At 35.9% G+C, this 23,497-nt stretch overlaps 1 protein-coding gene across 2 annotated transcripts in view; it reads left to right on the plus strand.

The window, feature by feature from the left end:
* Positions 1-23,497, plus strand: part of LOC144019389 (transmembrane protein 132C) — a 188,292-nt gene that overhangs the window by 60,904 nt on the left and 103,891 nt on the right. Inside the window, exons 2-4 of one of the 2 annotated variants that reach the window (XM_077522414.1) lie at positions 5,404-5,819; positions 6,648-6,776; positions 6,843-7,216. In XM_077522414.1, the coding sequence (XP_077378540.1) occupies positions 5,404-5,819; positions 6,648-6,776; positions 6,843-7,216 (919 nt within the window). Of the gene's footprint in view, positions 1-5,403; positions 5,820-6,647; positions 7,217-23,497 lie in introns of both variants that reach the window. The other variant, XM_077522413.1, reaches the window with a different exon arrangement.

Genomic DNA, 23,497 nt, shown 5'->3' on the forward strand with positions numbered 1-23,497 from the left:
GACTTGGCCGTTTCAAACCAAAATAGTGGACCACCTGTAAATTGGTAGGCGTGGCTTATTGAGACTTTTTTTTTTTTTTTTGTGGTCGGTCTGCTCATGATTAACATGTCTGCCAAATGTCATGTTGCCAAGTGAAACATGCTTTGGGGGATGAATTTTCAAAAAGTATTTCAGTGCAGTTTGTCTTTGTAGGATCCCAAACAAATAGCAACATTGACATGGCCGTTTCAAACCAAAAGGGCAGACTTCCTGTACTTTTTTGTTTGTCTACTCATGACTGACATTTCTGCCAAATTTCATGTTGCCAAGTGAAACAGGCTTTGAGGACTGAATTTTCAAAAGTCTTTAAGTGGAGATTGTCTTTGTAGGATCCCAAATAATGATCAACACTAAAATGGCCGTTTCAAAACAAAATGGCAGAATTCCTGTACATTCTTTGGTCATTGCTTTTTTTTTTTGTTGGTCTACTCATGATTGGCATGTCCGCCAAATTTCATGTCACTGAGTCCATTTTTAATCCATGTGATTGAATTTTAAGATTCTTGTGTTTTTGTGATGAGTCCCAAAACTTCACCAACCGTGCTCCACCCACGCTCATAACGAACGAACACTCAACACCTCACAATTGAATTTACCATCATCCATCTGTCTGTGTCGTACCTGAGTTAGGAATCGGAAGATATGTCTTTTAAGGACCCCTCGAAACAACCAAAACGACCCTAAAATGGCTGCTTCAAACCAAAAGCTTGCATGTGTGTGCGCTTGTGCATGCGTGGTGTGTCGGCAGGAATTTCATGAAACATATGTCATACTCCCGTACAGGGATTGAGAGCAGATGACACAAACGTGCACACGCACACACTATGACCCTTGGATGGAAGCGTTAGCGCTGTACAAGCTAACACAACCTAGCTTCAAAAAACCCAACATTGTTTTGCTAAACTGTCATTTACTGACATGCATAAATATGAACTTAGTTTTTTTTGTTTTTTTTTTACTTTTGAGTGCATGGTGGAGCAGATTGGTGTCACCTCAGCAGGTGGCGCTACGCCTGATGTCACAGCTTTGCAAGCTGGCAGCGTGATTGGCCGCCATTAAAGCTGGCATCAAGTGCCGTCGTTGGCACCGGAGCGGCTCCAGCAATGACCCGCTGCGATACAAACGCGGAGGATGAGTTGAACGGGAACGACGCATTTTACGACCGATAATCCTGCTGAATGGATGTATCGATCGATTATTTTTTGTGGACACACTAATTAAATTCAGTCATCAATGATTCTGGGCTCATTTGGATCGATTCCCCTGGAATTCACATTTCTGCTTCAAGCCAAAATGGCCGACTTCCTGTTGAATTCTGGGCATGACTTTTTCTTGTGTGTACTGTTATGATCAACATTTCCACCCGTTTTGGTGTTGATCAGGAAGCGAGTGTGATGTTTTCTCCTGCCCTGATTTTCCAGGGGGAGTAAGTTTTGAACAGTATTGCATCTTCACACATGGTATATACTCAAACTGATGATGATGATGGAGATGATCATTTAATAACAATAATAGTAGTAGTAATAACAATAATAATAATAATAATAATAATACAAGTAGAAAATTTGGATACTGATAACAAAAGAAACATTTGTAAAAGAATGTAGGTAAAAATAGTTTAAAAATATTTGACAACCATTTTCAAATTGATATTTTGAAAGTAGTCTTTTCCAAGTATTTTTGAGCTTCCGTTGTACGATTCAATCATGTTGAAAAAATGTCGATAGATTGATCGACATCAGTTTGTCTGTTATGTAGAATAATGCACTGATTTTATTTGTAAAAATTGATATTTCTTAAAGATGTTAATATTTGAAGTGCAATACATGTGTAATACATGGAATAAATATTAACAGTAATAATAATAATAATAATACAAGTAATTATAATGATAGTAATAATAATAAAAGTAGAAAATTTGTATATTGATAACAAAAGAAATATTTGTAAAATAATGTAGGTAAAAATAGTTTAAAAATATTTGACAACCATTTTCAAATTGATATTTTGAAAGTAGTCTTTTCCAAGTATTTTTGAGCTTCCTTTGTACGATTCAATCATGTTGAAAAAATGTCGATAGATTGATCGACATCAGTTTGTCTATTATGTAGAATAATGCACTGATTTTATTTGTAAAAATATATATTTTTTTAAAGGTGCTAATATTTGAAGTGCATGTAATACATGGAATAAATATTAACAGTAATAATAATAATAATAATAATAATAATACAAGTAATGATAATGACAGTAGTAATAATAATAAAAGTAGAAAATTTGTATATTGATAACAAAAGAAATATTTGTAAAATAATGTAGGTAAAAATAGTTTAAAAATATTTGACAACCATTTTCAAAATGACATTTTGTGTCACGATGTGGCGGTGTTGGAGGCAGGACCCAAATGCAGGGGGCAACAAAAAACAGGGCAAGGCAGGGATGCAAGTAAAAAAGGGATTTAATTAACAAAAAATGTAAAGGGACTATGGAAAAAATTAACAAGATCAAAAACAAACACAAGGCATGGCATGGAATGGAAAACAGGGACATGAACATGAACAGGCACAATGACTCCACAAGAACGGAACGGAAAACAGGTGACTAAATACACACAGGCTAATTGACAATGACTAGACACAGCTGGGCAAGACACAAGTGGCAAGGGAAGCTGATTGGTGGATACACTGGGAAGGGAAGACACACTCAGGTGGACGTGGTTTGACATAACGGGACAAGGGAAGAGAAAGGAACACATGACAAACAACCAAAAACACCAAAAGAAAACAAAATCCCACCCCCCACAAAACCAAAACATGACATTTTGAAAGTATTTTTTAACAAGTACATGTATTTACATGTATTTTTCTAATCCAAAACATCCATCCATCCATCCATTTTCTTGACCGCTTATTCCTCACAAGGGTCGTGGGGGGCTGCTGGCGCCTATCTCAGCTGGCTCTGGGCAGTAGGCGGGGGACACCCTGGACTGGTTGCCAACCAATCGCAGGGCACACAGAGACGAACAACCATCCACACTCACACGCACACCTAGGGACAATCCAGAGCGCCCGATTAACCTGCCATGCATGTCTTTGGAATGTGGGAGGAGACCGGAGTACCCGGAGAAGACCCACGCGGGCACGGGGAGAACATGCAAACTCCACCCAGGAAGGTCCGAGCCTGGACTCGAACCGGAGACCTCAGAACTGGAAAGCAGACGTGCTAACCATTCGACTACCGTGCCGCCTTAATCCAAAACATGCACTTAAAATATGTTCGGAGACAACAAAAATCAGTTGAAAAATAATTAAAAAACAAACAATTCTCTAAAATGCACCGTTTGTTTTATGAAAGGGTCCACATAGGTTGGATAAAATATAGTAAGTGGATATATAAATAAATGTGCATTATTTGATGCGATATTTTTCCAAGTGTTTATCCATGCGTGAAACCTCAAATAACCCTCTCAACTCTTCCCTGAGCAACAAATAGAAAGAAACAAAGTGTCGTCCATAAAATAGTCCAACGCCGTAATTAACCGCAGCTTCCGCATATTTTGTAAGAGCACGGAACGCATGTGCTCATTTTAATGACAATACTCCAGAAAAGATCCAAAGTTGCTCTCCTGGCGGGAACGCTGTCACCTTGTCTTCTTTTGATAAGAAATAGGGCAGAAAAAGCCGCAGTAATCCTCCCTCGCAACCGCCCTGAATTGTATCGTAAATACTGCTGGAATTGGATAATAAAGTGCACGGGAATATATTGTGCGGGAGCACTGTGTGTCATTTTGGCTGCGCGCGGCTGTAAATCCTTTTGGAATTGGGGATGGAAGAAGCCACGCGTCAGAGTTAGATCCCCGCGAGATGCCCAGAACTGATGCGCGCTAGTGTCCAAATGTGAACAATTTCCTTGGAATGCGTCTTGACACGGTTAAATGTCGCAAAAAGTGTGCAGATTCATGCATTATTCCATGACAAGCGTAAACAGTGCGAAAAAGGTGACAATTTTACCGAGTGCCGCATTAAAAACTCAGGTTTTTTGTTTTTGCTCATCACTCAACATGAGAGAGGTTCTTCGGAATGAGATGTAGCATCCCTGTTGAAGCTAGTTCCAAAAAGCTACAATTAGCTAGTATACTTGCTATGGCTAAGTTAGCTTGACAGTTTCAAACCAAAGTGGCCGACTTCCTGTTTATTTTCAGACATAACATTGTGAAAATGTCGTCCTGATTGTAAACGTGGAGCTTATTAATCAATGAGATGTGCCTTTATTTTATTTATTTATTTATTTATTTATTTTTTTAATTTTGTGTCATTTCAAGCTCACTGCTAATGCGCTAATGTTAATGCACCTCTTCACACTGCTTCTGTGCATAAGCGTTTCTGAATTTTATGTTCCTGCTTTATGAAACATTTGGTCAAAATCTGATCTTGTATCACGATTAGATGTTTGTGTTTATCACGGTTAGATGTTTGTGTTTATTGTGACTCATCAAATTATGCCGCCATAAACTGTCTAGCGCTGCCCATTTTTATAACTATGTCACATATATCATACTAGTATATGCAAATTAAATTTTGCAGCAAATCTCTCCAACACATTTCTTTTTGTAGGACACCTGGAAAATGATCCTAAATTGCCCATCCTGAACCAAAATGGCTGCCTTCCTGTATCTTTTCAGGCATTGCTTTTTTTTTTTTTTTGGTCTCCTATGATGCAGAATCCAAACTAAATCTTCAAACAATTCTTGTTTGATTATTCAACTTTTGGGCTTTAATGACGAGTCGTCAAATTCGCTCAATTTTTTTTTTTGCCATTTAGCATCGTCCTTGTATTGAGTAGATTCAGATTTGGTCAAAATCTCTAGGACAAGCTCCTTTTCAGAACTGGCTTCTTGAAACGTTTTTCTTTTTTCGTAGATCTACTCCTAATAAACACATCTATCCAATTTCATGTTGCTAAGTGAAACTGAATTCAGGGGCTGAATTTTCAAACAATTCCAACGGCCCCCGGAAACGACTAAAATGATTCTAAAATTGCCAATTCAAACCAAAATGGAAGACTTGGGGTGTCTTTTTAGACATTGTTTCTGGAGACTTTTTTTTTGCATGTCTAGTCATGATAAACATGTTTACTAAATTTCATATTGCTAAGTGAAACAGGTTTTTGGGGTTGAATTGTCTAAAAAATGTACATAACATTAACTTACATAACGTTTTGATTGGCCAACTCAGGAAAGACATACCTACCAAATTTTATGTAGGCTAAGAGAACTATTTAGTCACAATCTGACTTTGTGGAGATGACTTCCTGTATGTGTACCCCCACCCCAATATGGCTGACCTAATTTTCTTCTTCTTACAGTATGCGGCGGTCACTCCGGATCATCCGGTCCCAGTCAGGCAGCACCGGACTCGGCCCAGCCTCATTTTTCCGCCTCCCTGCCCACCTACCTGCCGGCGCAGTGCCAGCTGAGCGGCGTCGACTCGGCTTTCTTCCTGCGCGACGCCAACCAGGACGTGATGCGTAACGGGAGCTTGGCGTCGCGCAGCGAGCCCTTCTTACTCCACCGGCTGGAAGCGGGCGCGGCCGCGCCGCACGCCCTGCCCGGCGTGGCGTGCGGCTACGGCAACCTGAGCGCCGAGCAGCAGATCCCCGTGGAGCTGCTCCAGGGGCCGCCGCCCAGTCTGCAGCCCACCGCTACTCACATCACCCTCAACTGGAAGGTGAAGGGTCACGTGGTGGTGCCCAAAGTGGGATCCACGCAGCCCTGGATTCAGGTACTTCTTTTCACAAGTGGAGAGTTTGAGGGCTTTTCTGGTGTAAAATATGCTTAGCAATGGGACATTTGGTTGGTACGTCTATCACGAGTAGACCCACAAAAAAATCTTTAAGCTTAGTCTGGGAAGAAACAGGAAGTGAACCATTTTGGTTTTAAGTGGTCATTTTAGAATCATTTTGGCAATTTTGAAACTGTTTCAAAATTCAGCCACTGAAGAAAATCTTAAGAAAGTCTGACCAAAACAAATAGTAGGCTTGCCATTTTGGTTCAAAGCGAAGCAGCCTTATTCGGTTCTACTTGGAACTATTTACGGAACCATCAAATATATTTTTAAAATGTATTCCCCTTAAGCCACTTACCAGTATAAAACTTGGTAGGCATGTTAATCATGACTAGACATGCAAAAAGTCTGGAGAAGCTCAGGAAGGAAGTGTGATACTTGGTTTTAAAACAGCCGTTTTCCAGTCCGGGAACCAACAAAAACAAATTCTATCGACAAAATCAGCCCCAAAGCCTGTTTGTTTAGCAACACGGAATTTGGTATAAAGGTTAATCATAAGTAGACACACAAAAATAGTTGATAGAAGCCATATCTGAAAAGACACGGGAAGTCTGCCATTTTCATTAGAGTCGGCCATTTTGGGGTCATCCTACTCAAGAGTCCTTCAAATGCCACGTTTGTCCTATTACTGCCAAATTTGAACCATGTCTACTAGTAGACCCATGACTAACGTGAAATTAATCAATGAACGTCTTTGCCATCTCTCAGATCATGTTCCAGCAATTTTTTTATTTTTTATATGATGTTTCTCCATTCGGCTTCCAGATTCTGTTTTACTTGGTGGGCCGCCGTTGGGACGAGCCCGACCCGCCTCCTCCGGGCCTCCTCCCGTGCGTCCGAGCCTTGGCGGTGCGAGACCCCAGCGAGGCGGCCCCTTCAGCCGGGTGCCGACTGGTAGGACCATCGGGCATTTGCGTGCTCCGCTTGGAAATCCCCCCCGCCTGGTTTGTACCCTTGCAGACCAAAAGACGGCCGGCGGAGGGCGTGCTGCCCTCCCTCGATGTGTACTACTCCATTATCCCAGTGGAGGGAGCTGGACTGGAGTGTCCTTCTTTTGTGAATGAACCGTGGAAGAGTCCGAGTGTGAACACTGGGCCTGTGGGAGGTCTGGGCATGAGCCAGTGGATCCCCCTGGTGGAAGGAGGACTTCAGGACATGCAGAAAGCCGGCTCAGTGGCCATGAGCGTGGGCCCGGTGGCACCCAAAGGGGAGATGCTGACTCTGGACCACAACGTGGACGTCCTGGTGCCCCCCAGTCCGGTCCGGCTGGGGAAGACGGTGGCGTTCGCTGTCTACATGAAGACAGAGTCGCACGTTGAGCAGTTCATCCTGAGGTAGGATTGCAAAGTCTTCCATTCTGTTTTTTTCATTTAGCAAAGATGAAATTTGCCAGTCCCGTCTATCATGAGTAGACCCACAAAAAAAAAATCTCAAGCCCGAAAAGACATAGGAAGCCATTTTGCTTTGAAGCGGCCATAATCGGATAATTTTGTCTCTTCTCAGGGTCCTTCAAATTTTTGAAAATTCAGCATCCGAAGCCAATTGTATACTTAGCAACGACCCACAAAAAAAGTCTATAGAAGCCATGTCCGAAACAAAACAGGAAGTCGGCCATTTTGCTTTGACGCGGTCATAACAAGATCATTTTTTGAAGATTCAGCATCTGAAGCCAATTGTACTTAGCAACTTCAAATTTAATAGTCACATCTATCATGAGTAGACCCACAAAAAAATCTGTAGAAGCCATGCCCGAAACAAAACGGGAAGCCATTTTGCGTTGAAGTAGCCATTTTAGGACCGTTTGGGTCAATATCGTGGGCTGTTCAAATTGTTTGAAAATGCAGCCTCCTGAGCCAATTTTACTGGGCAACATGACATTTAGTAGCCATATCTATCACATGAAGACCCACAAAAAAGTCTCAAGAAATTAAGCAAAAAAAAAAAAAACACAAAAAAACCACAGGAAGGAAATTGACCGTTGTCTTTTCGAGTGTCCATTTTATGATGATTTTGGCTCATTTCAGGGGTCCTTCAAATTGTTGGCAGATTTCTCTTACAACAGCTAAAAATTCTTGAAACCATACCTGCAAAGAAAGCGAAAGTCTGCCATTTTGCTTCAAAGCACATTTTTCATTGAGTTCATTTAGTCTTTTTCAAGGGTTCTTCAAAGGTGAAAATTGAGTTCAACCTGAGGAAGGAATGCAAATCCTCCATCTCCGCTGGCTCTTTTTTTTTTCCTCCCGTTGTTTTGACTTCTTTCCTTGACTTCCCCCATCCACCTTATTCCTGTCATCGCTCAACGGCGCCGCCGCCGCCTCCCCGAGCTTGATGGCTGTCACCTTTGTGTACTCAGCCTCTTTTCAGGAGCCAGCAATGCAAATAACACGCTCATGAATATGCATGCGGCACGCCGGGAGAGTGGGGAAAACACAAAATGAGACGTAGGCGAGGGAGACGTTGACACGAAGGAATGTTTACGATACGAACGGCACCGACAGGACAATGCACACATTTTAAAAAGGCATCTCAAATGGCACACGTCCACCAAGTGGTCCGCTTTGGTTTGCCGACCAATCGACGGGAAGCGGTTTTAGAGCGCCACGGTAGTCAAGTAGACCCAAGTCACGCTTCTACCGCAAAACCACTGTGACCAACGACGGCGTAAGCAAATAGTAGGACTGCTCAGATCCGATACCTTGGGGATCACCTCTGTGGGAAATGTCGGATAATGCGGACTGGATGTGAGATTAGCATGGACATTTTGTTAAACTACAGCATGTAATATAAATCGAGGGAAAATGTCAACAACAAAATATGGCACACAAACTCACAAAGTAATGACACACTTATTTTTTCACCTGCATTTTTTCCTGCATTTTCTATTTAGCAAATATTGAAGTCAGAAAAAAATACAGAATAATCATGAATACGGCAAATATCCGGAAAAATGTAGAATATGTAAATGTAAAGCAGATGAAAATTAAAAGATTTCAAATGTATAAATATAAATAGATAAACTACTTAAAAGTACACACTGAAATGGAAAAAATGTCGCAAAGTTGGATGAATGAAAACCACAATATCACAACCGTAAAATACATGAAAGACATGCAGAAAATAAATCTAAAAACTAAGCAAATGTTAAATTGTTTCATTTAAAACATTTAAAAATACAATAAATACATTAAAAATTGAGAAAAACACAAAAAACATTAGTAGCTAAGAGAGAGCATCAAATAAAAGCAAAGCAGTCGTTCAAAAGAAATTGTTCTGTTTTGAATATCGAGATAGAAAAATACTGTGAAAGTAAAATAGAAAATATGTGAAACACAAAGCAAACCTGCAAAATGAGAAAATGAATTAAAATAGAAAATGACTGCCATGTCTGGGGTCACGGCTGGGTTAAGTTTGAGTTCATGACCTGTTAAGTTTGAGGTCAAGTGTCTGTTTTGAACTGATGTAACCATCATCTAGTTTCAACTAGTTTTAGGCTATGTGATGTCAGTCTTTAATCCTTTAGGTGATGTTTGGACCTATGTGATGTCAATTTCTAATCCTTTACTTTGTGACAACCAATCAGATCAATTCACTGTCTGTAGTAGCGGTCTGAGAATTGTGTGTGTTTTGCTGGATTATTGCTTTCTGTCCATCTGTGCAACTCACTTTGTCTCTCGTCTAGTCAAGTTTGTTCCACGCCTCTCGATGTGAATAAATAGTTAAAACCTTATTTGTGTTTGCGCTTTGGGATCCAACCTCCAGCACATGACAATGACAAAAAATGGTTCAATTTTCAATACTGTATATACATAAAATAGTGATAACAATAAACCCAGAAAATATTCAAGCTGCAAAGCAAATGGATCAAATAAACTTCCAAAATCCTTTTGAAAAGGAGCAAAACAAATACTGAAATCATGCAAATATATCCCATTAAACTCATTCATATGATGAAGTGACATCCCCAACTAGTGGCCTGGCATGCACATTGCACGTGTCCTCTTCTGACTTTGTGCTCATGTAAGCTAAACTTATGAAAGGGTGACAGGGAGAAAAAAATAAATAAAAAATGTCCTCAAATGGACAAAATTGGTTGTCAGGTGTGTTCTCGAGGGCTCGACACCGCAATTCCCGCCCGCCATTATCCCCACAAACAAATGTGTTGTCGCTTGGCCGGCTGAAAAGAATCCACTCGCCTTACGTCTGCCTCGTTGTCGTATCGGCGTGACAAAAGACGCGAGTGCAAACAATCGACCAAAGAGCATTTCCATAACAATCAAGTCTCTTGCAGGAGAGTTTTTTATTTATTTATTTTTTTTATAATTTTAGCAGTTCCCCATCTAAAAAGTTCTGCTTGGGTTACGGGAGGTCGACATCATTATCCAAGTGGAATCGGTTCCTTCTGAGTACTTTTTTGATGGGCTAAAGCTGAGGGAAGTTTCGTTTCATGTTGAAAGGGAATTTGGTTGCTTGGTCAACGATTCATTGTCAATTGTTTCATTTCAAATACATACAAAAGAATTGTGCAAGAAATACATATGGTATGTATTGAAAATACTGAAACAATTATGACAAATATGTAATAAAATATTGACTAAATACAAACAATTGAGAAAAAGGTTATGTAGAAATCTCTGAAAAGCACAGACAATTCAGATAAAAAAAAATATAAATATGATAATACAGAAATAATTGTAGAAAAAACCCAGTAAAAACAATTCTGTAAATTCAGCTTAAAAAAAAAAAAGAAGAAGAAGAACTGATACATTTTCCCGTGGAAGAATTACAGGAAAATCCACAAATTCAAGACAGCAAAATCAAGAAACAAGAAATATACAGGGATATAGAAAATACAGGAAAAATTGAAAAAATATTGAGAAAACAGATAAAAATAAAAAATAAAAAAAAATTTTAAGGGAAAAAAATATCAGTTAAAACAAAGACAATATTATTAAAAAATAAATTAATATAAAACCAGAGTAAGAATAAATAAAAATAAATAAATAAATAAATAAAATAAATAAATGAATAAATAAATGAACCATTCAGGATAACCATGAAAACATTTTGAAAAAATAAGTCCAAGGAATCAAATAAATAATAAATAAATCAATGAATCAAATGAATGCAGACAATACGGGGGGGAAGAAAAGAAAAGAAGAAATTGGAAATTTTCCCGTGAATAACCACAGGAAAATCCAAAATTCGAGACAACAAATCAATAAACAAAAATATAACAGGGTTATAGACAATACAGGAAAAATTGAAAAAATATTGAGAAAATACAGACAAAAAAATCCAAACAATCTTAAGGAAAAAAAATATAGGCTAAAATAAACAAACAAGCAATATTGCTAAAAAAAAAAGAAAAAAAAGAACTCCAGATAATTCAATTATAAATCCAGGCAACAAACAAATGAATATAAAAGGAGGGTAAAAATAAATAAATAAATAAATAAATAAATAAATAAATAAATAAATACAGGATAACCAAGAAAACATTTTGAAAAAAATAAATCCAATGAATCAAATAATAAATAAATCAATGAATCAAATGGATGCAGACAATACAGAATAAAAAAAATACAGAAAATGATACATGAATTGAAATGAAAATACTTTAGAAAAAAAAAGAAGAGAAAATCCTCAAGAAGAAACATTAAAAAAGGAAGCGCAGAGAAACATCAACATATCTCTGCTAGACACCTCATATTCTCCACTTTGACCTCATTTTTATCTCAACTTTTCTGCACACGACGACACGTGACAAAAGTCAACACGCGTGCTAGCCTTAGCTTGCGTCTCGGAGCATCGGACACCGCCTCCCCTTTGCCCTCAGTCTCATCTTAGATAAAAAAAAAAAAAAAAAGCCTGGTCACGATGTTGTAATTGCAAGTCGTCCTCGTTGTCCGCGTCGCTTTCCTGCCTTCGCTCTTTTGCGCCGTGATCCGCTTCGGCTCCACAAGTGGATAATCGCACATGTTAGGAACACAGTCAGACATGTAATAGGGCTTAAGTGGAGCCCAGCGTGTGCACGTGCGTGCGTGTGTGCGTGTGTCCTAATCAGGCCTAAGTGTGCTCCATCACAGCGATGTGGATGTGATTATGCTAAAGTGCTGAGGAGATGGAAGAGCACGCTTGCGGACGGTGGCCACCGAGGGACATGAAAGGCTTAAAAAAAAACAAAAAAAACACCACTAACACCTCCGATTGTTGTTTGTATCGCTTTCAAGACTTGACGTTGTAATATGCTCACCGTCAAATGACATCAAAATGTTGACATTTAAAAATTCAACACAAAATGATGCTCGATCAAAACAAACATGTTTCAGTAAAAAAAAAAAAATGTTCATCCGCTTCTATTTGGACATTTTTACTTTTCTGATAGTAGATCATCTTGTTTTGGTTATATTGTTTTTATTATATAACAAATATTGTGAAATTTTCAATATGTGGTTTGACCTGAATCCACAAAATAGGGAATTAAAAAAAAAAAATAAAGAAAAAATGTAGAAAATACAGAATGGATGAAGAAATTAATGGAAAAAAAAAATAGAAACACAGAAAAATACGGAGAAATACAAAAATGTTTTGGGCTGGGGGGGGGGTTTGGGGGGGATCATGAAAAAAAATTCAAACTAAAAATTAAGAAAATGAAATAAAATAGAATAAAAAAATTAAAATGTAGAAAAAATAAAACAAATACAAAATACTAATTTAAAAGAAATCATAAGGGAAAAAAATTATATTCCTCAGATAAAATAGAAAATACCAAAACATAAATGTATTCAATACAGATAAATAAGCAAATACAAAAAAGAAGAAAAAAAAAATACAGAAAATTTTGAATCAAAAATTTATAAAATAAAAGACAAATGACGGAATAGATTAACATAATAAATTCCACACAATACAGAGTATGTATACAAAAATTCAAGAAAAGATTTAAAAAAAAATAATAGAGGAAAAAAATATATTCAGACAATGCAACACAAAAACTAACAATATTGAAAATACTGAAAATACAGACAATAAAGAACATTCCGGAATTGTCAATTCAGACAAATACTTCCTGAAAAATGAAATACACATCAAAAATGAAAAACAAATTAAATATTGAAAATGCAGAAACAATCCAGAACATACAGAGAAAACTGTCTTTTTGTTTGTTTGTGGAGGTCTCGTGCATGTGCGTGTGTGCATGCGTGTGTGCATTGGAAGAGCTTAGTCGATTTTTTTTTCTTCTCAGGATCAGAGAAGAGATGAACTTGGGATGAAGCGGTGGAGTCCTCCCGTGGCCACTTTGTTGGCTCCCCGTGTTTATTTGTCCAAAGCCCCCCGCCATTGATTTGACTCGCTCACGCCGCCCCCAACTCATCAATACTCGCTTTTCTGTCCAAGCCAGCATACGCACTATGTAGTATTTGTGCACGTAGGGGCATATTCTCCTGTTTGCGCTCAAGATAGAGACGCTGACTAATGCAAAAGAATACAAGAAAGAATACACACACATAAAATGGATCCCTTTACATTACTTCGTGTGGGATTTTGTATGATTTGGTTTTAGTCAAACGGATTAATTGCAAAAACTGAGGTTGCACTTTATAACGTAAAATGCCGCAAACGGACATTAGCATCGGCACTACCGTAATTCTAAAGCTAACAAAACAGCTGCTGCTTTATCACACGGAGCAGCAACGCATACAAACAGAGCATTCAACAAAAGAAGATTCAACCAAAATGGTCAATGTAACCGCATCAGTTTTGATTTACAGTGATCCGCTAGCTCAATGCTAACAGGCTAACAGAAATTAGCACTGATGAGCATTCGAAACTGTTGATCAGCTGCTACTTTAACACAAGCAGAACAGAAAAACACATAAACAAGAAGACTCACAACTCTAAATTCCGATAATTTGTTGAACTCATTTACTCCCAAAAACATATAAATACGTTTATTTTAAATGTTTTAAGTGTCCCAAAGATGTATTTATACTTTTTTTTTTTTTTTTTGCTAGAGCATACAGAAGGCTTTGATGCAGCCTCTCAACTGCAGAGAACGGTTGAAGAAATGGTCGTTATTACATAAACGGCCAGCAGGTGGCAGCAGATTCAACCTTAGACTATGTACAGGACTACATAAAACATCCTTCCTAGCTTGTAATGTGTGCCTTATTAGGAGCCCCAGGAGATGCCTGAAAGCCCATCTTTGTTTCTCAACGTAATCCCGCGCTTCCGTCACGTTAGCCGACAATGAGGGATATTCACGACGCCGTTATTCGCTTCACAGGAGGACAAAAGAGCAAAATGTAGTGGGCGGGAGGCAAAAAAAATGCAACATTCCTGCCGTCACTTCAGATATTAGTGACTGTAATTAATATGTCCGCGAGGTCATTGACTTGCTGTTGTTGTTGGTAATTATTTTTAAACGCGACGTTTTGACAAAACAAGTCAACTTTGATTGATTGGCGAGAAGGCGACCCAGCAATCTTCTGCTAATTGTTGTTATTTCTATGACAAATGTGAGTTGGAATGAAAGCATGTCCATTAAAAATAGTCTTTTTTTTAATTCATTATTCGTAAACAAGAAAACTAAGTCATAAAAGTCACCACGGAAGGACGTTAATTCTATTTATCAAACATTTGATGTGGAAATCGATGTGAATTTGTTGGACATGCTCTTGACCGTGTGGCGTTTTGTTTTATGGACAGTCAACAAACTTGGCTGTCTTGCTCCGCCCACACGAAATTAAAAACAACTCACTTTTTCACAATTGATCGTAATGTGTACATGATTCAAATCAGCTAGGAAATTATCTTAGCTTTGAAGGACAACATTACCCTAAAACGACTGTTTCTTTTCTGCCATGGACTCTTGAGACTTTTTACTTGAAGTGGGCAGAATTTTCAAAAACTCTTGAGTGGGAAGTCACCTTTGAAAGAACACCCGGTAAGAAGTGTAAAATGGCTGCTTCAATCCAAAATGGAAGACTTCCGCTGTCTTTTTCGTCATCACTTCTAGAGACTTTTTTTTTTTTTGTGGGTCTACTCATGATAGACGAGCCTACCAAATGACATGTTTCCACTTGAAATGGGCTTTGCGGGCTGAATTTTTAAAAACTCTTCAGTAGGAGGTCACCTAGTAGGAGGAAAAAACACTCGGTAAGATGTAAAATGGCGGCTTCAATCCAAAATGGAAGACTTCCTCTGTCTTTTTGAGGTTTCTGGAGACTTTTTTTTTTTTTTTTTTGTGGGTCTACTCATACTGAGTGCAAAGTGGATTGGAACTTCCAACTCATTGCGCAGTGTGTGGCAGGCTTTATCTTCTGAAAAAAACGACTGCACACAGACATAAAAAAAAAAATGAAGATAACATCAATTATTAATTTATATGTATTTACTGTTTAACTTCGTTCCTTGTGTTATTGTTCATTGCACAGAACTTTGCGTCACACTTTTTTTGTAATATTAATTTATTTGTATTAGTTATACTTAGTAATTGTAAAATGTTATAGATTTATGTTTTACTCTTCCTCTCTGGCTCATTTGTTTTAAAAATTTACATTTTTGTTATTTGTCAAGGTTTATATATTGAAAAGTAATTGTTAAATTGATTAGAAAAAATGGTACTGTTAAATAAAAAATTATGAACATTTATTATATCCAAATAAATAAATAAATAAATACATAAAATGAAAAAAAAAAAAAAAAAGTGCACCAGCGTACCATAAATAAATAAATAAATAAATAAATACATAAATAAATAAAATGGGTGAAAAAGAAAAAGTAAAAAAAGTGCACAAATGTACCAAAAATTGGTACCGTTGAGTACCGATATCGATTCCCAGGTACCGAGTATCGGAACAGTATCGGTTCAAATGTGACAGGTAAACCATCCCTACACATAATAGGCATGTGTACCAAAATTGACATTTCTACATGAAACCGACTTGGAGGGCTGCATTTTTAAAAACTCTCGCTGAGAAGTTTGTTTTAAGACGATGTGTGGTAATAAGCCTAAAAAGTGCCACTTTAACCCCAAATGGCTGTATTTCCGTATCTTTTTCGGGTCAGGTTCCTGAGACTTTTTTGTGAAGCTTCTCATAATAAACGTGGCTATTAAATATTATGTTGGTAAGTGATAATTTGTCCCGGGGCTGGATTTCCAAACTTTTACATCAGGGGTGTCCAAACTTTTTCATTTGAGGGCCACGTGCAGAAAATCAGAAGGACACAAGGGCCACATAATGTTATGAAGAGAAATTGTTTTTAGTCCTAAAAATTGTACAAATAATTTATTTGTGCTTTTGCATATTTAGAAAAAATACTACAGTATATAAACCAATTTATTTGTAATATGGCAGTAGGGTTATTATAGTTTGGGAATTTTTCATTTTAGTTAGTTTTTATTAGTTTTCAGGGTGGTTCTGTTTTTATTAGTTTTAGTTCTTTAATAAATGCTTAGTTTTAGTTTAGTTTTAGTTAGTTTCAGTATTAGTTTTAGTTATTTTTTAAATGTGTTTTTTTTCTTTTTAAATGTTTTACTTGTGCACAATATAAAAAAAAAAAAAAAAAAAAAACACCATGGGAGCGACATCATCTGAAGGTGCTTTTCTATTGGCTGTTGCTAGATGACATCACTTCTGTGTGACATACTTTCAAACGTCATTATCCCAGTTGATATCAAAATAAATCTACTAAAAATTACACCAAAGAATTTTTAAATATAAAATGTAATTGCAGTTAGTTTTCATTTTTTTTAAAAAGCATTTTCGTTTTTGTTTTATTTCGCTAATGAAATTGTTTTTTGAATTTTAGTTTATTTCATTGGTTTTAGTTAACTAAAATAACCTTTAATAGCACCTGTGTTTTTCGACACCCTCCCTTATTACTTTGACCATCTCCAAACATTTTTGTTTATTTTATTTGAACTGAGTCAAATGCCATTTTTAGCATATGTCGCGGGCCACTAAAAAATGGACGGTGGGCCGCAAATGGCGCCCGGGCCGTAGTTTGGACAACCCTGTTTTAAATGATTACGGTTACTTCAACGCCAAACTACACCACGATGTTCCTCCGACACGATGGCAGAACTCAAACTTTTTGCAAGCAAGTGATGTCCAGCGGTCTGGTATTAAGTTGTTCAAATATTGAATGAAGCAATAGGACCAAAAAAAAAAAAAAAATCCATGTTTAATTTTTATTCATGTGTTTGACTTGAAGGCTGGAGTGGAAGCCTGGAGTTGTTTGTCGTGGGTTGGGGGGGGGGGGGGGGGTGTCGGGGGGGCTCCCCGTCGTGTCGAGCAAACGGCAAAATGCACAAAAAGAGAAAATGATTTGGCGAATTGCGTTTTACTTCTTCCCCTCTCTGCCGTGAATTAAAGCGGAAAGAAGGCCATTGTGAGGAAATGGAACGGAAAGAAAAGAGAAAAAAAAACGTGGAAGCCTGCAAGCAGATAAAGGCTCTACTTATAGAAATGTGGCTGATGGAGATGAGCAAAAGCCTCAACACTTTTTTTTTTTTTTTTTTTTTTTTTTTTTTTTTTAAATATATATATATATTTCCACATGGGCTCCAGTCAACCATCAATACGCTGAATGTAATTTACGATTCGCCGCCTCACGTACACATTTCCTGAAAATACTAACCTGATGTGGGTAGTAGTACCAATGCTAAGATTTTGGGGCCGTTTGTGCCGAACACATTGGCTAAATTTAGAGGCTCAAAAAACCAAACAAAACAAAAAACAATCGTCTGATTTAAGCATTTTATTTTGCAATGATTTATGATGCATATTTCAACTTTAAATTTGGCACTGATTTGCGCGTATTTCCCCTAAAAACTTGGCCATATTTGTTTATTTGTAAACAATTTTGTAGATTTTTTTTTTTTTTTTTTTTGCATATACATTTCTTATTTTGTTGCTTCATTTTATATGGATTTGTGAGACACAATGTGTATTTAAAAAAAATAAAGTTGGGAGTAATTTTGAGTGACTTATGCAAGGCATATTTTTTTTCTCAAATATTTTGGAAAATTTGGCACGAGTTGTGTGTATTTCCTCTTAAAACTTGGCCATATTTGCTTTTTTAAACAATTTTATGGATTTTTTTTGTATATACATTTTTTATTTTGTTCATTTTATATGGATTTCTGAGACACGATGTGTATTTAAAAAAAAAAAAATAGACAAAAGTCGGGAGTAATTTTGAGTGACTTATGTAAGGCATATTTTTTGTCAAATAGTTTGGAAAATTTGGCATTGAGTTGTATTTCCCCTAAAAACTTGTCCATATTTATTTTTTTAACAATGTTATGGATTTTTTTTTTTTGTGTATACATTTTTCATTTTGTTGCTTTATTTTATATGGATTTGGAAGACACTAGATGTGTATTTAAAAATAAAAATAGACAAAAGTTGAGAGTAATTTTGAGTGACTTGCAACTGAGACATATTTTTTCCTCAAATATTTTTGGAAAATTTGCCACTGATTTATGTGCATTTAATTTTTGCGGAAAATTTTGTCAGTTTTAACTACTGATGGTGTCCGACTTTAGTGGCCCATTTTACTGAAATGTGTCACAAACTTTGTTGCTTATTTACACGTTTTTTTTTTCTTTTCCGAAAACATTTTGGCATAATTCAGTTGTCCAAGTTTTGTTCTAGACTTTAGAAGTGTATTTTTCTAAGATTTATTAGTTGTGATCCCAAGGTTTTCGTGTGACATGCTTTGTATTTTTCTCAAACATTTGGCTAAAATTGGCTGTGAATTTTCATTAAAAAAAAATAAAAATTGGGCAGATTGGGTCGTTCTGAAGTTCGAAATGGTTGAGATGATTTTATCTCATGATTTTGCAAATTTTGGTGTGACCTCTGTTTTAAAAAAAAAAAAAAAAAAAAAAAAAAAAAAAAAAAAAAAAGGGTCATTTTGGTAGTTTGAAGTTTATGTCAGAATTTCGATGTTTTTGACAAACATTTTCGCCAAAATATATGGTGATTTGTGCATATTTTTTTTAAGTGTGGATTTTATAGTCCAAATTCTGACATAACTTTTTATTTTTATTTTTTATTTTTTTGCTAAAATTGTTGACATAATTCAATAGTTTGAACCCCTAGAGACATCAGTGATAACATTCGAAATATTTCATTCCTTCATCCAATGAGAATTGATCAGGAATCGGATCGATAAGCGCTATCGGTAATCAAACGGGACTGGTTGAATCCTCCTTCCAATCCCTGCCGGGCTTGGTGAAGCAGCATGTGGCTCAGCGTCAAAGGTGCTTTGATGTTCCGTTAAACCTGTTCAGGGTGTGTTGGTGAGGTTATTTCAGTTTGCATGTTGCTGGCAGCCGGAGGGAAAAAAAAAAAAAAAATGGAGATGGCGCCACGGCTTTTAAACAAACTTCCATTCAGCCGCTTTGGGCCTTTGTGACGCTTTCAAGAGGACTTTAATCGGCGGGGGGAATTAAAGGCGAGCTGAGGTCCAAACTTCTTGCGTCAACCCCGCTACGCTGGCTCACTTTTTTTTTTTTTTCCCATTTAACAATAAAAAGAAAAAAGGGGAAGATGAAGGCACCGCGTGTGATGGCGCCGGAACTGGTCAGCAGTAAATTGCAGGACGAACAATGGCGGAAATATTTCCACAGGCTGAATCTCGATCATGAAAGGGACAATATGTTGCCATGGCAAATTGGGACTCGAGCTGCAAAAAAATGCCGTAGAAGGATGACGAAGAGGGTGAGCATTTTTTTCTTTCTTTGTTAGCGATCATGAGTTTTCAAAAGTCTTTTTTTTCAAATATTTTCCAACATATTTTACAAAATATTTGACCATGTTAAAAACATTGAAACATTTTTATCAATCTCCGTTAAGAAAGTAGAAAAATTTGATATTTACAAAAACATATTTAAATTTTTTTTTAAGACATTAAAAAATACTTGACTATTTCAAACTTATTTCAACAAATATTTCATCGATAAATACAGATAATGAAAAATATTAAATATTTGTAATATTTTTTTTAATAAGAAAATGAATAGAACACATTTTATTTTAATTTTTCAAAATATTTTATGTATTCATGATTTTTTTAATATGAATAGATTTTTAAAAAAGGAATATATTTATTAAATTACCTTCAATAATTATATGTGAAAATATTTTTAGAATAAAATTATCACATTTTGTAATAATATGCAAAATATTTAAAGATGATAAAATATTTAAAAAAATGAACACACTTTGAAATATTTTAAGTTTCCATAATATTTTACATATTCATGCTTTTTTTTTTTTTTTTTTTTAATATGAATGTATTTTCAAAAAGAACATATTTATTAATTGACCTTCAATAATTATATTTGAAAATATTTTTGGAATAAAATTATCACATTTTTTTTATAATATACAAAGTATTTAAAGATGATAAAATATTTTAAAATATTAAAAACACATTTTGAAATATTTTGTTTTCAAAATATTTCACGTATTATGCTTTTTTTGTTGAAAAAAAAATCTAAATGTATTTTCAAAAAAGCAACATTTATGCAATTAGGTTCACTGGTTTCATGTGAAAATATTTTGAGAATTCAATTATCACAGTTTTTTATAATACTCAGAGTATTTAAAGATAATAAAATATTTTAAAATATGAACACATTTTGAAGTGTTAGGTTTTCAAAATATTTGATGTATTCATGATTTTTTTTAATATGAATGTATTTTCAAAAAAGGAACCTATTTATGAAATTACCTTCAATGATTACATGTGAAAATAATTTTAGAATAAAATTATCACATTTTTTATAATCACAAAGTATTTAAAGATGATTAAATAATTTAGAATATTAAAAACACATTTTCAAACATTTTATGCTAAAATTAAAAAACACATTTGTAAATTTGAACGAAACATTCGATACATAATTATATTTTAAAATAAAAAGTTTCTCACAGTAATTACTTGAGCTTGTTAAACCCACATCCATCCATTTTCTTTGCCGCTTATTCCTCACAAGGGTCTCGGGGGATGCTGGAGCCTATCTCAGCTGGCTTTGAGCAGTAGGTGGGTCTTATTAAACCAATTTTTCTAAATAACCTGGGAAATTATTTGAAACATATTTTCAGAGATATGTTGATGGGGAGAAAAAAAAAATCCAAATCCCCAAAGTGTGTTTCCTAGCTGCTGGGGTAACTTAGAGGTAAGTGTGGAATAAAAAGCAGACACAGAGTAAAGCGTGGCACGGCTTCAAGCAGCAGCCGCAGCCTTCCCGCTACAAAAAAAGGACGGGGGGCACAGAGGCGCGCCTGTGTCTAAATGGAGCTCTCCTCTGTAGTGCAACAAGCAGCACACAATCAAAAGCGGTCGTGCATTTGCATTTCAAGGGCACCCCAAAGAAGCGCGAGCATTCTCGAAAAAGCACGAAGCAGCCACCGGCCGACACGCGCACACGTGTGACGAAACAGCGTGCGCGGCGCCGTGGAGTGGCGTGACCAATCGGATGCGTGCTCTTTATGCATGCCCCTCCCACTCCAAGTAAAACTGAACTAAAGCAAAGAACGTGCTGTGGTTCGATCTGACAAGCATCCACTAGCTTATTGCTAATGCACAAGGCAAAATGCCATAGACGGGCTCATGAAACTAGCATTGTGCTGTATGTCAATAATCAGAGGAATATATTCTTTATCCTCTGCAAAATACAACAAATATTACTGCAGCTAACTGAGCACTTTTTTTTCTCATTTAAAACCTTTTTAATCGATATTTTTAATATTTCAGTCATTATTCAAAAGTGTTTGCGTGTGTCTTTACCATTTTAATTGTTAAAGACACTTCTAAAATCATGCATGCACTAACACTTTTACAAATTATTTGGAGAAAGAAAAAAAAACACTATTGAATTAAAAAAAGAAAAAAGGCAACATTTTGAAATTACTTTTATAAAGCTTCATCAGAATAATTCTGTAAAAAAATATTTTAAACAAGAATGAGAGTGATTACTTTAATAATTACAAAGTAAATACAAAGTAAAAAATTTAAGTAAATATTTTTATTTTATAATTTCATAATTAAAAAATATATATATTGCATTTAAATACATTTTAATAATATTAGAATTGAAATACATTTGGACATATTTTTATAAATATTGAAATAATTATATTTTCTATTTTATATTTTATATAAAAAGAACATTTATACTTTATAAGCATTTATACTAATATTTTTTGAAAAATACTTTCATAAAGTTTTATCAGAATAATTTTGTAAAAACATTTTAAACAACTCAACTCAACTTTATTTTCAAGCGCTTTCAGAACAGGCGTTTGCTGTATACAAAGTGCTGTACATAAACAAACATCAGTTTTGCGGTAAACAAGAATGATAGTGATTCTTTCTTTAATAATTAAAAAGTAAAAAATTAAAGTAAATGTTTTTATTTGTATATTTCATCATCATCATCATAATAATAATAAAAAAATAATAATAATAAAAAAATATATGTATTACATTTAAATACATTTTAATAGGCTTATACTTTAAATATATTTCAACTATATTTTTAGAAATATTGAAATAATTATATTTTCTATTTTATATAAAAAGAACATTCATACTTTATTTATACTTTATATATATTAATATTTATATATTTATACTTACATACATTACATTTATACTAATATTTTTTTGAAAATTAAGACAACATATCAATATTTTTGCAATTGTTTAAAAAATAATATGCATTTTTTGAAAATAGAAATAAATATTTTTAAAAATAATTTCAAAATGTTTCATATATATATATATATATATATATATATATATATATATATATATATATATATATATGTTATATTTTTATATACGGGTGGCATGGTTGTCGACCGTTTAGCATATCCGTTTCACAGCTCAGAGGTTGTAGGATTGAATCTGGGCTTCGGCCTTCCTGGGTGGAGTTTGTATGTTCTCCCTGTGCCTATGTGGGCTTTCTGCAGGTAGATTAAAAAAACAAACAAACATGCATGGCAGGTGAATTGAACACTCCCAAGTGTGAATGGTTTTTCGTCTACACATATCGTGCCATTGGCTGGCAACCAGTTCAGGGTGGGTGCCCCAAGGCAGCTGGGATAGTCTCCAGCAACCCCGTGATCCTTGTGAGGATAATGGATGATATTTAATTGCCTATTGGTGGCAGCCCATTTTCAGCGACAAAAAGTATTTCACAGAAGAGCTGACTTGAGCCGGCATCCGGCATTCCGGACACCATTCCCATCCGATGCGCTTTGCTAACCCGTTCAAACTTTCACTCGTTTTGCTTTTTTTTCATTCCCCACGTGAGCGTCTTGCGGTGTCGCGGATGTTCCTTGACGAGAATTCGCCATCCGCCAAACTCCATCCCGCTCGTCGTCCGTGTCGTTGTCGTCGCGGCGGATCAGAGTCAAACCTTAGTGAGTGACGTTAATTAGTGCGCTCAAGACAAGACTGCGAGTGCCTGGAGGGTGTGAAGAGTGTTCGCGTTTTGAGTGTGTGAGTCAAGATGTGTGAGAGGAGCATGTGTGTGTTGAGAGGGTGTGTAATGAGCGTGTTAAGGGGTGTTGATTCTTGTTGTTTTG

The sequence above is a fragment of the Festucalex cinctus genome, chromosome 5, assembly GCF_051991245.1.
Source record: "Festucalex cinctus isolate MCC-2025b chromosome 5, RoL_Fcin_1.0, whole genome shotgun sequence".
NCBI lineage: Eukaryota > Metazoa > Chordata > Actinopteri > Syngnathiformes > Syngnathidae > Festucalex > Festucalex cinctus.